The sequence below is a fragment of the Myxocyprinus asiaticus genome, chromosome 6, assembly GCF_019703515.2.
Source record: "Myxocyprinus asiaticus isolate MX2 ecotype Aquarium Trade chromosome 6, UBuf_Myxa_2, whole genome shotgun sequence".
NCBI lineage: Eukaryota > Metazoa > Chordata > Actinopteri > Cypriniformes > Catostomidae > Myxocyprinus > Myxocyprinus asiaticus.
The window spans coordinates 15894235-15909356 of NC_059349.1; the positions used below are offsets into that span (position 1 = coordinate 15894235).

The 15122-nt window shown below is 36.4% G+C and overlaps 1 protein-coding gene across 1 annotated transcript; it reads right to left on the minus strand.

The window, feature by feature from the left end:
• Positions 1–2244: 2244 nt before the first annotated feature.
• On the minus strand, positions 2245–7937 carry LOC127442205 (phospholipid scramblase 1-like). The gene is made up of 10 exons (XM_051700053.1): positions 7925–7937; positions 7832–7858; positions 7450–7474; positions 6156–6223; positions 6006–6060; positions 5498–5687; positions 5210–5365; positions 4689–4850; positions 4533–4584; positions 2245–4079 (listed from the first exon to the last, which is right to left on the minus strand). Exons 1-9 carry the CDS (start codon positions 7935–7937, stop codon positions 4558–4560), a joined length of 723 nt encoding a protein of 240 aa, XP_051556013.1. The 3' UTR covers positions 2245–4079; positions 4533–4557.
• Between the last annotated feature and the right edge of the window lie 7185 nt (positions 7938–15122).

Consider the following 15122-nt stretch of genomic DNA (forward strand, 5'->3'; position numbering starts at 1 on the left):
ATATATTAAATGTGTTTATATATTTTTGATTCATGCTTGTTATTTTTTTGTCTGCGCTTATTATTTTTATCTGCACTTATTATTTATTTTTGCACTTATTTTTTTTTTTATCTGCGCTTATTATTTTTGGATCCGTGACCACAATAGTTTTGGTGGGATTTTGATCCCATACATTCCAGTTTACATGTACTGTATAAACAGCATACTCTTTACTCCTGTATACTGTGCATGCGGATTAGTCAGTAAGCAGCTTTCTCCATGATAAAGTAATTTCCCTGCAACACTTGTTTCCTTAACTTTCTATCCTGCAGCAAAATTGCGCTGCAATAGTGGGGTTTCCCTCTTATGTAAAACTCTGGGATTCCCCCGAAGTACTAGCACATATATGCAACATGAGGGATCATCGATTTTTTACATCGGTGTGCATGAATGGTAGTTTATAGTGTATGTGATTTTCCCATTGTATTCCCAGAAATGTTGCATTTTTTTCGCTTTGTTGACTAGTTGTTGGACAACTGGGGCGGTGTTTGCATATGGCAGAGTATGCCATACACCAGCATGCAGACAAAACTGGGAAAATATATACCTCATTGAGATGCAGTTTGTTTGTCATTTCAGTCTGTGTCGGCCTCATTACCAAAAAGTATCGTAAGCCCAAGTGTATCATAGAAAGTCTGTATGAATCATCTTATGGGCTGTGTACCAAAGGTATCGTAACTTAAGTAGTACTTGAAAATGGTCATAGAGCTAGTGTTCTGGAGTAAGGCGATACATGACTTATGCAGACACCAGCAGGACAATCGCGAAATGACACAATTTAATACATTTAATGTCTTACACTTTATGCCCTTTATGCACACTGTAAAAAAAAATTGCTGAGAGTTTACAGTAAATTCCTGGCTACTAGCTGCATGACTTTCACAGTATTTTTTACAGTAGTATTTCTACAAATAATTAAAATTAAAAGACAACTCTACTGTGATTTCACAGTGAACAGGACCAATAAATTACTGTAATGTAGCAGTGCTGTGTTGTAGAATCACAGTGATCATGTGTATTTTTTTTTTTTTTTTTTATCTAAAGTGCTTGTTAATTGTCACCATCGTTGAGATTTGTAAGCTGAGTGTTGATATCTTGTGTGTCTGATTGAACACTCATGATTAAAAAGATAATGAACGATAAAACCAACCATACAGCCTAGCTTTGAAAACATTCCTTCCTCACTGTACATTTAAAATTATACTATAAATTTACTTTCAAATGCATCATATGGTGTAGTTTATACTTCATGGTCTGACATAAAGTCAACCACTAAAATGACTATTTTCTCCATACATCACAGTACAATATATTGTGTTCTTGAATACAATTGCACCAACTGGGAGAAATTTAATTAGAAATAAATAAGATAAGGTCCCATCTAAAGGGAATACTAAACACAATAATGGTGACTTCAAACAAAGTCACCAAGGGTTTTTGCCATACCCTAGGTTTTTGTGAAATGCCGCAGCTGTGTAACAACACGGCTTATGTGTTTACATGTCCATGTATGTTAAACTGCTTTCTCTTAATCCCTTAAAGAGCATAAGGAATGAGCATTCTTGTTTACATGACATTTCAGAATGCCCCTTTCTCCAAAAACCCTGGAATAAACCGTTTTTTAAGTACATGTAAATGTGGTCAGTGTATACATTTAAAGTTGTATATTTGTTAAACAGCTCTCTGGAACACTTTATTCTGATTGGTCAATTGTGGCATTCTGCGGTCAAACATATTTGTATAATGAGCTATAAACTCTTTAACTGACCGTTTTCCCAGGCAACCAATTATCTGCAGCTGTGCTAGTTTTGTGTCTCTCGTATCACTCTACATTATCTTTCTTCTCAAATAATAAAACAAATTCTATTCAAATTGATATTTCATGTCAATTGCAAGTCAAACCAATATTGCAGTTAATTTGCTTTTGCATGAAAAGTGGAAACTTTTCATGACTTTAAATGATGATAAAATAATTATTTCACTCACTCACCTTGCAAAAACATGACTGGAGAATTGAATAATGTTCCTCTGTATTGAAACACAATGGCAAGAAAACATTACATCCTTTAAAAAGCTTGCAATCTTATATTTGCTTTCTAAGAACTGCCACTAAAACAAAGACATACAGCAGTCTATTCAGGTATACACAAAGAAATGATGCACTAAATATCAAAACTACTAATAATTAAGGTGTGATGATGGTTTTACACTACTTGCTCAGGATTTACACAACAAAGCTGTCAGCAAAACTGTGAGTAACATAGAAATTATTCATGTGTTCTTTCACTCAGCTTGGCTGGGGGTGTCAGTACACGGCTGAAGGTGTGAACGTATTGTGTTTCACTAGGAGCCATTTACACTAACTTTGTATGAGAAAAAAAAAAAAAGCCAGCATATTGCAGCCTTTGCTTGAAAAGTATCACGTTTGAATGCAAGAATTCATAACAGCAGCCAAGACTGTTTCACTTGACACAAAGTCTTTGTTTAACATTTCAGTGCACAATGTTCAGGAAGAATAAAGCAGCATTAAAGGCAGTGAATCAGTCTTAAGTGCACATTTAATGTGTTTTTACCAAGCTATTTCAATAAATGAGTCAGAGGCATCAGCACTGGTGTGCAAAAACATTTTTTCACACTTATTCAGATTCTCTCTTCTCTTACATAATGTGAACTAACAATACACCAGTGACACTCTACACCACTGGGGAACACCATGTGTAGAGGTTGCCAGGCTACTGACTGACAAAATTATACAACTCTGCAGTAATTAAAAGCATATATCTTTTGTTGGTTTTTAAACCCCTTAACAGCCAATAATGTTTAAAAAGGGGAAACATGACAAAATTGCTGGGTTACTTTGGCTATTCTGAATATATATGTAGACTTCAAGATTGAATGGGTACAGCACATTATGTATAATATATATGACCTATCTGTATCACATATTAAATTCAGGGTTTTCCATATCATAATAGAAACTAAATGTAATGTAATGTGTTAAAGTCAAAAATGCAAAAATGACAAAAAAATTAATAAATAAAAAAGAAAACAGGGCACTTTAAGTCCTTAAAGACAGAGAAGCATTATGCAGATTCCAAGTCTAGATACTTTCCAAAGCGAATTACAAAACGAGGAAGGATACAACATTAGCAAAAAGTGCTGCAATAAAAGTTTTCAATTGTATTAGAAGCCAAGACAGAGATTTGTGCAGTTTTCTTTGATCAATTTAAGCAATATAGTTATATAGTTTGTTTTTAGTTCATGATACCTAATGCATTTACTAATGTTAAAGGGGTCATGACATGCCTTTTTTTATTATTTTAATATGTTCCTTGAGGTTCACTTATAATATCAGCAAAGTTAGTTGCACAAAAAACAGTCATATATTTGTAAAACATGATAATTTTCCACCCTCATTCAGAAACACTCAGTTTTAGTGCTGTTTCTCTTTTAAGACTTCATAGTACATGCCCACTGTTCTGATTGGCTCTCTGCTCTTGACTGACCCGCTTTCTCTCCTTGCCATCTCACTGCTCACCGCTACTGGTGGGCTACAGAAGTGACAAGGTAAATTAGGCTTTGATGTGCTGTGGAGGCGGTTAGGTACAAATGTCTACCATGGTGTGACATCGCAATATGGAGGAAGTAGAGAACGAGTCGTTTTGGCAGCGTGGTTTCAACAAAATGTTCTTTTTGCTGTGAGGAGGAAGTTTTGAGTTCTGAAACTTACAGTATGTTTTTATAGTACAATGACCTCTTAAATATCAAAAGACATTTTTTCATGTCATGACCCCTTTAACAAATACAACCTTATTGTAAAGCATTACCGACGGCCCTTGTATCTTAAAAGGTACAGTTTAGCACTGAGGGGGTATGGTGAGGTTTATAGGACTCTGCATGGAGATGTTATGGACAAAAAAGTCAGAAAAACAATATTCAGATATTTATTGCATAATGGAGAAAAATGTATCTAAAGCTATGGCTTGATTTGCAGAATGGTCTGAAGAGCTCATTTTCTTCTGTGTCTTCCTTCGGAGACCCTGCATTAAGAACAAAAAGGAGAACATTTACAAACCTGTTCAATTAAATTTGCCTGTCACGAGGCTTTCACTAAGAACATCATGTAGCATTTAGATTTTCCAAGACATGCAACCCAAAGCCAGGTGGAGGACTGTAGATTTCCCCACCACAAGCACATAGAATTAACAAGAATTGCACTAAGTGTTTGTGGTTAGTCTGGGGTTTGCCCCACTTTCCGACAACACCATTAACCAGAGTAACTTTCTTATGAGAAAGAGCAACAAGTGGAAACAGTAAACCAAAAAATGGAAAAGGTATATTATAATAATGAAGTTTATTTTGCAGCACCTTTAATAATATTTGCAAAGTGTAAGTACAAAGTTTTTCAAAAGTTAGGAATTGAAACTGATTGTGATAAAACATTTTAAGATTTTTAATTATGAGAAAAACATAGCAAAAAAGGAAACACTCACAATTTCACTTTTGTGAAAAGCAAAATCACTTCTTTTCATAATACATGCAGTCCTGAAAATGAATTGAGTAATATTTAGTTATAATAAACAGTAAAAAAAAAATCTGGTATTACAGCACTGATTTCTAAAAAAAAAAAAAAAAATACAAATATTTACAATAAGTATGCAGGCTCCCAATATAACTGCTTTCAGTTTGACCTCCAGTCTGCTTGGAAATTTCAGCACAAAATCTGCAGCCGCATTTGGCCCACTATACGTGAAAGGTTTGAAGATCTTGCCAACTGATCTGTCTATCACTGCCCCATTCAAAGACATCAGCTGTGGTTACAGCATAAAGCAGATAATAACAACAACATGTAATAACACGCAAAGTTGATTACTCAAAATCAGTCCCAAAATGCCTAAAAAAAGTCTTACTTTCTTCTCTCTTTAATATGAAAATAGGTCTGCCTACTTTTAGGGATTCAAGGTAGGCCTAAGTGTGTGTGTGTGTGTGTGTGTGTGTGTGTGTGTGTGTGTTTAGAAATCTGTATTGGATTTTACTTATTGATTAGATTAAGTTTACTTTTGCCAGTGTTAATACAGCAAAAAAGACTTGTTTTACAGATCACAGTAGGTCACATTTTAAATCAAAACCAAAGATTCATGTGAATGTCTTTGTGTGTGTTGTGCATCACCTCAAAATTCTCATCCGTGCAGCAGGTACAAGTTGGACCCACAATCTTAAACACTGGTTGACCTTGTTCATTCTCAACAGTGAATTTAGCTCTGCAAAAATGCCAGTTCTGTCGAACATTTCCAATGGCAATCCCCGGTGGTGACTGAACCTCCAGCTAAAATATTTACACAAATCTTTACTTTTAAAGTAAAAAGAAAGTGGGAGTCACTTCATATCTTATTTTAGTATAAAATGGGTTGTGCACTACATAATTAAAAGCCAGAAAAAACAAGGATAATATTCATACCTCATTTTGGCAGCAGTTGCAAACATATGGTCGCACCAGCCTGATGACCTCATGATTTGAGTTGTTCATAACACTCATTATGAAGGAGCGTGCTGGACCACAGCATTGCCTGGTACACCACTCATTCTCTTCACAAATATCTAAAACTTTATTCCCAGCATCATCCTTCACCACGTATCTATTGTTAGACCTTATTCCACAACATGCTTAAAATATTAAAAGGTAGGAAATATGAGTGTTTAATGGTTTTGTTGGCTTGACAGAAAGCCTGAAATCTGTTACTGTACAAACTTTTTCATCTTTTTCAACTTAAAAAAAATATATATATATATATTCCTAACCTGAGACAAAAATTTCCTTCAATCTATTTTTAAATGTAAAGTTTTTAATACTATTTTAAACAAAGCCTTTCTGACAACGTTTGTCTTGAGTTTGTCAATCTTTCCTTTTCTAGTTTTATTTTGAAGTATTCTATTCTATGCAATGCTCATGCAGTTGATGAACAAACCTTCTGCCACAACCTCCTCCAGGGTTTGGTCTTTGTGAACAAACAACTGAACAATCTAAAATAAAACAAATGTAAATAATGGCCATCTTAGACTGTAAAGATCATCATATACAACAGACATAATGTATTACTGTTATAAACATCTCTGACCCTGATCAAGGGCTCCAGAGGAGAAGGGCAGCGATAAGGCTCTGGGTGTGGCATCATTCTGCTGACCTCTGGTGGAGTATAAAGAGAAATGGCGGGTTAATGTATCAAATGCAAAATGCATTGCTTATTATTTATTGTTTATTCATTTACTACACATCTATTGCTTATTATGAATGAAAATTAATGTGATGACTAGCTCATCCTTCTGACACAATGAACAGTCTGGTTCATGAACCTCATATCTGCAGACCTCAACTTTCATGCTCAGACTTTGAAGTTATACAATCCATCAGTGCATATTTTAATGCAAGAGACATTAAAATGATTATCATAAATACTCACATCATATAGAGTTACTATTTGGGTTAATGGGCAAGTTCAAATATGTCTTTCGTACACTATAAAATCTAATTAGTTGACCTTACTAAGATTGTTTAAGGCTATCTGTTTTTTATTTTTTTTTTTTGTTTGTTTGTTTTTTTTTTAAGTTAACATAATTATTTGGTTCAAGTATAAGAGGAATTATGCCTGTAATCTCGGTTAGCCATATGGCACATTGTATTCTCCTCAGTACTTCTTAGTGCACATAAATCTGCACTTTTGCAAAGTACAATGGAGTAAAGGTGAATGGCTTAAATTTAACAGGCTCCAAGTTCACCAGAGGTAAGAATAATCACCCTCATGATTACTTTACACAAATCACAACTATCAACCAGCTACAACAAAACAACAACAATAGTTATAAGAATTAAAACTATATACATTTTTAAATAACATTATTATTTTTCTACAATAAAGTTCCCTTGTTTTGACCAAATATACATAATTTATTCAAGCGCAAAGGCTTATGAATATTCCACATTGCTGCAGTCTTGTACTTGATAATTTTAGTTAGTAGTACTCAAAGCCAAAGTTTAAAGAACGTATATATATATATATATATATATATATATATATATATATATATATATATATATATATATATGTATAAGTGATGATTGCAAAAATGTTACATTTCAAATACTGTTTAATCAGGACCACTTAAATGTTTTTATTAATGAAAACTTTAGGGTTTAGAAAGTAATGGTAACTTAATTAAACTCAGTAAGAATTGCAAAAAATTAAGATTAAGTTGAGTAAACTATTTTATTTATCTATTACAATTTGAGAAAACTATTAGTATTAACAGTGCAGCACTAGCCTTGGTTATACAGTAGGTCTACATCCACACAGTGTCTGTTGTAGTCAAGTAAACAAAACGAGGGGTAGACACCTTCACTTTTGACAAACTCACCTGAAAATTCCATTTTTGATTTGGTCTGGAAAGAGAGCATTCCAAAAAATGTCAACAATATTGTTTATATACAGTGTTAACATTATAAAAATGTTATAATGTTTTGAATGTTTTATAAAATCATTTGTAGATCATAAAATTGTAAAGCCAACAATAACAACTCCACACTAAAGCTGCACATTCATGGATAATAAATAAAACATCCTTAAAGACATATTTAAAGTTTATAGAATACTATACACTTGCATTTTAGAGTAACATGTACTGAATTTTAGATCTCACTGCTAATGTAGAACATTTAAATGTTATTTTGTTAAAAAAAAAATAATAATAATAATAAATATGATGGCAAGTTTACAGGATTGTGTTGAGAGGTACATACCTGTGAGATCCAATTCTTTTCTCAAGTCTGTGGCACTTACTCAATCTTGACATACTTTTGTGGTGGGTTTTATTTTTTTATTTTTTTTCTTACATGGACTTGCCATGATGTTTGTGGTTGAGTTGGGGTCTGACCCACTTTCAAGTTTAGTTCTTTCTGGTGGAAAGCAAAGCAAACTGAGCATGTAAGTGCTCTGCAGGCTAACTAATGCTTCAAAAATGCATTAAAAACTTGTAATGTGCTTAATACACTGGCAACATTTTGAACCAGTTCAAGTCAGTGTGCATCTATCAACAACCTCTCTGTTTGTCTTATGCAACACCGCCCTTTACACTTTCTGCATAAACTTAACACTTCATAACACTTTAATTGTGTTACTATGTCACAATGGACAGTAGTATCTGATGACTAGGTGTTGCTCCTTTGTAACCTAACCTGTATTTCATGGCACACACCATTTACTCTGCTGAAATGTCTGATTTATGTTTAAATGGAGGTGGTATGGAAGAAGTTGCTCTATGGAGACAGTTCCTGTAATAACTGAACTTTAAAATGCCTTGGATAAGAAGCTGAAAATTGATATTTAGTCATTTAAATATGCACTGTTTAAAACACTTTGTTGAAAACATGTTTTAAAGCTTGTGAATATCAGGTATCAATAAGGAGTTAACCTCATCACACACAATGACGTCACAGGAATTGTTGGGGGAGTCTTTGCACTGGTGGTGTGAATTGTGTTTACAAACTGTCGGGGAAGAATGAAAGGTTTGTTGCTTCTCACAATACATGCAGTCCTTGGAAGAAATTAGGTTAAAATTTAAAAAAAAATTATTCAGTTGCTATCTTAAATTTAAGAGATGCAAAGATTGTTTGTAAGAAATGTAGAACTGTGACAGTGCTGGTTCATATAACATACTTTTATGAACAAATAATAAATCTGCATCCAAAGAAAAAGAAGTTCTGAATTGAGAATCTATATTTTCCCCCTGTAAAAGGGGTAAAAACCGGGCTATTCTCACAGAGGTAGATTTTTGACAATCAGCATTAAAGGGGTCATGTCATGAGGAATCAAATTTGATTCCTTGATTGACATCCTTGATATTTTGACATATGAGTGGTCATTCTACTATAAAAACATAATGTAAATTTCAGAACTCAAAACTTAATCCCCCAATGTAATAAAGGCATTTATTGAAACCAAACTGCAAAAATGATTTGTTCTCTATTTCTGTGATTTCCCTATGTCACTAGGGAGCCCATTAATTCATGACCACCTCTATAGCGAAAAAACATTAACACCTACTTTACACCCTTTACCACTGGCGGTCAGTTCATACTCAAAGAGAAGGAGCAGGACAGACAGGCCTACTGAGTGTGGCCAACTAACTATTCCTAAACACAACTGGACTCTTTTGAATGATTTTGTATAAACATGCACTAGACCAGTGTTTCCCAAAAAACAAAATGTCTAAAAAATTCTACGGCACACCACTATCCCACATAGGGTAACCATCTTCAATATTTTTCCTTTTCAAGAACTTGTCCATGTTTTCTGTCCGTCTTAGTAGTGTGTTTACTTGTAATGTTTGAAATTCGGCTATGCAAAAAAAACAAAACAAAAAAAAAGTCACACAGGTAGGCTACACTGTGTGAGGTCATAGGTGGCAAGAGCGCTAAATGGGTAATGAAAAAACAACAAATTTGCTTCTTTTCAAATTTGTAGATTTGTTCTTGCAATGCCACAACAAATTACAGGGATGCAAACTCATGAGGGGTGAAAAAGGTAAGACAATCACTGGTCCATGAAAATTTTTTCTGGGGATATTTTTTTTTTTTAAATAAGATAAAAGCACCAATTCCAGCTGTTTTAGTGATTCAAGTTTATTCAAGTTTACAATTGTGCAGAATTAGCTGCAAAATAAAGAGTATTTTGGTGAGGCTTGCTTCTGTTTCACAAATTTGTTCAATTTCATTAACTGATTAGTTCAGTGACCCCTTCTGGAAATGTCATTAGGTGGCGACAAATGATCGCGTCTACCAAGACCGAAATCTACCAAGAGACTTTATAGTGTTTAAGCATTAAAAGAACAAAGCAGATCTATAGTCTTCCTTCAGTCTGAGCATTATTTTTCATCCAAAAAGACATCAATAATAGTCTAATAATAGTGAGTTTCACTAACGTCCTTACCTTCTCCTTTATTAAAACTTTCATGGCTACAAATCTACTGACTTCAGTATAAGAATTATAAACACAAAGCAGATCTACGGTATCATTTTCCTACAGTAGCCTATTTAAACTGCTGAACATGTCTTTGATCAGAAAAGACCACAATAACAGACAAATAATAATAATTTTGAGTTTCAATAATGTTCTTTCGTCATTGTAAAGCACATTTCACATGAGTTGTGTCGAGGCATCAACGCTGCGTTCAACGCCAGCGTCAAGTGCTGCATTGCCTTCCACATGACAAGAGTTGCAGAAAGTGTCACAGAGGGGCGATTTTACGAGTTTGCCACATAAAAAAGCGGGAGGTGTGCACAATAAACATTGAAAACATGTATTTGGAAGAGAGAAAAAAAGCTTGCAGTTGCTTTGATAGCAGAAAGTAATAAAAGGACTCGTTTAGGTCTTTTCTTGGTGAATTTAAATTAGTTAAATAACTGGGGTCTCTGATATTCGTAAACGATAATGTAATATTTAATTAAAAGAAATTATGAGTCATTCAATATCTCTTCACAAATTTGGACAGTTTTTAAATATTTCTTGTTGCTTAGTACTCTCAAAGACATTATTGGTGAAGCAAAAACGTGTGTGTGAAAAACACTTTGGTGTAAAGTGACGTCACTTCATAGACTTCAGTGTATTCTGCAATGATGACGCGAGTCATGTGAAAGACCCTTAACGTGTATAAATACTTTTGCACATTAATCATTGCTCTTCACAACACAGAAGTGACCGATTATGGTTTCAAAATGCGAATTTCTCGAAAGGTGAGGTGTTTGGATACCTGAATTATTTTTTTTTTCATGCATTTATTTATTTTGTGGAATTTGATAATTTTCCACAGCACACCTGACAATCTTTCACAGCACACTAGTGTGCCGCGGCACAGTGGTTGGGAAACACTGCACTAGACAGATGTCGTTGTCATGTATCTCGTGCCGCTTTAAAAAGACGCAGTGTCAAGTTACAACTCTGAATAGGAGAAGCCATTCGGTTTCATTCAGCTGCTGCCTCTTGTTGTTTTGAGCACAAATGCGTCATGCACACGTTCTCGTGCCCATCTGCTCTATTTTTAAATGTTGGTGCATGTAAACATGCACTAGATGGACATCTTTGACTATTTGAATGCGTTTCTGGCTATGTGCATTTCAGTGCAGGATGATAATGGAAACTGGATGTGTGTGTGTCCAGTTCATATCGTGCTTTGGAGTATGTGTGTGGGTCATGTGGATGTGTCTTCAGTGTATTTCAGCATGGACTGCATGTTTTTCGCCTCATATCAGCGTGGATTGCTTGTGAACCAGTCATAAAATGATTCAACCTTTGCAAAGGAACAGTTTTTGACGGATGTGGCAGTTAAAAACACTTGGACCCGATTGCAAAATCATAAGTAAACAGTAAATGATTATTTCAAATGTCATGACTGTTTGATAGTTTATGGTGCTGAGTGTTTACAGTTGTGCTTGAGACGAACAGTTTAATATATTTGGATTCAATGTGTTGGATGTGCGTTATGTGTAAACCCTGAAATTTAGTTTATAATGTTGTGGAGTTTCTTCCTATTGAGTTTCAAAAATGGCTGAATTTGAGGGGCTGTACGATGTTAGCCAATCATAACAGTGGCCGTTTACTTCGAAGTTTTAAGAAGGCACTTATGTCATGGTCCTGTCACTCTGTCAGTCTGGATTTCTGTCTGACAGGACCATGACATCATCGTCCCATGTCTGTCTTGTGTTTCGTTGTCTGTCTTGGTGTGAGCGCACGGTTTCTGTTGATTTCCATGCCGTGCGCTCTTCGGTCGGTCTTGTTTCATGTCTGGAGCATGGTGTCTGGATCCTGACCCTTCTGTCTGGTTCAGTTTTGTTCCATGTCTTGTCTTGTATTGGCATGAGTGCACTGCACTTGTCATCTTGGCGGCATGCACTCACATCAATAATCTATATCTGTCTCTTGCGGACATGCGTTGTACTCACTTTGCACTGTGCCCCCGAGTCACTAGCTGTCTTCACGTTGTGCTGTGAATAATAGAGTGAATAATTGTGCTTTATAATAGAGTGTGGGAGGAGGGAAGATTACCAAGCGCATGGAAAGAAGCAGTAGTGATTCTGATTAGAAAACCTGGCAAGGTTCCATCTAAACCCACTAGTTTCAGACCAATAGCACTAACATCAAATATATTCAAGATAATGAAAAGGATGATAACAGAAAGGTTATCATATGAGCTTGAGAAGAGAGGAATGATGGCAAGTTATCAGAGTGGTTTTAGGGAAGGCAGGAATACCATGGACTCAGTGATAAGGCTAGAGAATGAAATAAGAAAGGCCCAGGCAAATAAAGAGTCAGTTTTTTGACATAGAAAAAGCCTATGACATGATGTGGAAGGAAGGATTGTTAATTAAGTTGCACAAGATGGGGGTTGGTGGGAGAGTGTTTGGGAGAAAAATTCAAGTACGGATTGGGTCAGAATTGTCAAATCAGTACACGGATAGAAATGGCACACCTCAAGGCAGTGTGATAATCCCACTACTTTTCATCATTATGATCAATGACATCTTCTCAAAGGTACCAGTAGATATAGGTAGGTCACTGTTTGCAGATGATTGGGCCTTGTGGAAAAGAGGAAGGAACATGGAGAATGCATTCAGAAAAGTACAAGGAGCAATTGATGCGGTGGTAGAGTGTGGTTAAGACTGGGGTGTAGGTTCTCAGTGGAAAAAACTAAAACGGTCTTTTTCACCAGGAAAGAATTGAGGAAGGGATGAAGCTAATGATGTATGGGAAAAAATTAGAAAGGGTTGGAACATTTAAATTTAAACTCATGGTTTCTAAACTTTTTTGACTCACAGTTAACATGGGCAGGCCATATCAGGAAAATAGAAGAAAAATGCAAAAAAGTAATAAATGTGATGACATGTTTGACTGGTAGGGAATGGGGAGCAAGTTGCTCATCGTTGGAAAGAATGTATGTGGCCTTGATAAGATCTATGCTGGATTACAGCAGTGTAGCATATGGATCAGCAGCTAGGTCTATTTGAAAGAAATTGGATGTAATTCAGGCACAGGCATTGAGAGTGTGCAGTGGGGCTTTTAAAACATTGCCAGTACCTGCCCTACAGGTAGAAATGGGAGAATTGCTGCTGGAATTAAAAAGGATGCAACTGATGGCAAATTACTGGGCTAATTTGCAGGGGCACAATGATTCACACCCCACAAAAGGAGTGTTGCAGGAGTGCTGGGAGAATGGGAGGTATCAGAGGGATAACTTTAGTCGGGTAGGGAATGACATAGCAAAAAAATTGGAGTGTTTGATCTGAGGATAAGCCCTTCAGTAGTTTATCTGGTGGTGGCTCCATGGAAGATTGTGTGGCCTGATGAAGACTGGTATTTATTAGAGATAAAAAGGAAAGAAAAATATAAAATTGGTTTGGTAAGTGCATTCAAATATAAAGTAATGAAAGAATATAGTGATTTTACAGATTTATACGGATGGTGCTAAGAAACCTGAGACAGGAGTGACAGGATTTGGGGTGGCAATACCAGCAAAAGGAATTGGAATCAACAGAAGAACATCCAATATGTTGGGGGTGTATAGTGGGGATGTTGGCAATGTTGGTTGCATTACGATGGGTAGAAAAAACTAGACAAGACAAGGTGTTGATATGCTCAGATTCATCCTCAGCCCTAGCAAGTTTATGGTCTTTCCATTCAAACAGTCGTAAAGATGTACTATAAGTCAGTCACAAGAATAGCAAATAAGGGGGCCTGGGTAGCTCAGCGAGTATTGACGCTGACTACCACCCCTGGAGTCGCGAGTTCAAATCCAGGGCGTGCTGAGTGACTCCAGCCAGGTCTCTTAAACAACCAAATTGGCCCGGTTGCTAGGGAAGGTAGGGTCACATGGGGTAACCTCCTCGTGGTTGCTATAATGTGGTTCTCACGTGGTGAGTTGTGCGTGGATGCCGCGGAGAATAGCGTGGGCTTCCACACGCGCTATTTCTCCGTGGTAACGCACTCAACAAGCCATGTAATAAGACGGTCTCAGACACAGAGGCAACTGAGATTTGTCCTCCACCACCCGGATTGAGGCGAGTCACTACGCCACCACAAGGCATTCCAAATTGGGAAGAAAAGAAAAAAAAAGAATAGCAAATCAGGGAGGTCAGGTAAAATTTATTTGGGTTACAGCGCATGTAGGGGTGAGGGGGAATGAGAGGGTGAATGAGTTGGCAAAGAGGGCTTTAAAGAAAGAAATGATAGAAATCAAATTAGTATCAATAAAGCTGATGTTAAATGTGTAATCTGGGAGAAAATCGACCAAATGTGTCAAGAAAGGTGGGACAGAGAGGAGAAAGGGAGGCATCTATATCAAATTCAAAAGAGTGTCAAAGTTACTAGGGTAGGTAGTGGAAACAGGATAGAGGAAACTGTGTTGACAAGGTTAAGGTTGGGGCACTGTGCACTAACCAATACATTGAAAATGGCAGGAAAACCCCAGACAGGCTTGTGTGAGGGGCGTCAGGAAGAGGAGTCAGTGGAGCACAAAGTTCTGAGTTGTAGGAGGTATGGGCAGGGACGTCGCTAGGCCTAAAATATTCATTAGCCCCCACTAAATAAATCAAAATATCAGTCAATATATTTTCTCTGTGAAAAGGTCAATCCTTTTGTTGGTGTTGGATGGATGGGGACAGAGTGGACAGAGTGGACTACACCCGTTGTTACTCTAAAAATACATGATGAAAAGACGTTTTGGGGGCTTTAAAAAAAAAAAAAAATCCTGGGGAAGTATACCCAGACCCCACTAAAAGAGGCTAGCCCCCCTATCCATGAATCTCTAGTGACGTCCCTGGGTATGGGACACAGAGAGAGATGATGAAAAATAATCGGAGGGAATTAGGGGTGCAGGAATTCACATTAAAAGGATTACAGAACATGGGTGTGTGTGTGAGAGAGAGAGAGAGAGAGAGAGAGAGCACAGGTCAGGGTACTGTTAGCTTTTTTTAAGGGATACAGGGGTTTTTATAGGATATGATGGATAAGCAGCAATAGGGTGCTAGGGTGGCTGACACA

What these genes read in the sequence shown, in the direction of transcription:
- LOC127442205 (XM_051700053.1), bottom strand. An exon ending in CTCTGGAGCCCTTGATCAGG is followed by an intron (nt 6,061 to 6,155) that starts GTCAGAGATGTT and finishes GTTTTATTTTAG; the next exon opens with ATTGTTCAGTTGTTTGTTCA. An exon ending in GGAGGAGGTTGTGGCAGAAG is followed by an intron (nt 5,688 to 6,005) that starts GTTTGTTCATCA and finishes TTGTGGAATAAG; the next exon opens with GTCTAACAATAGATACGTGG.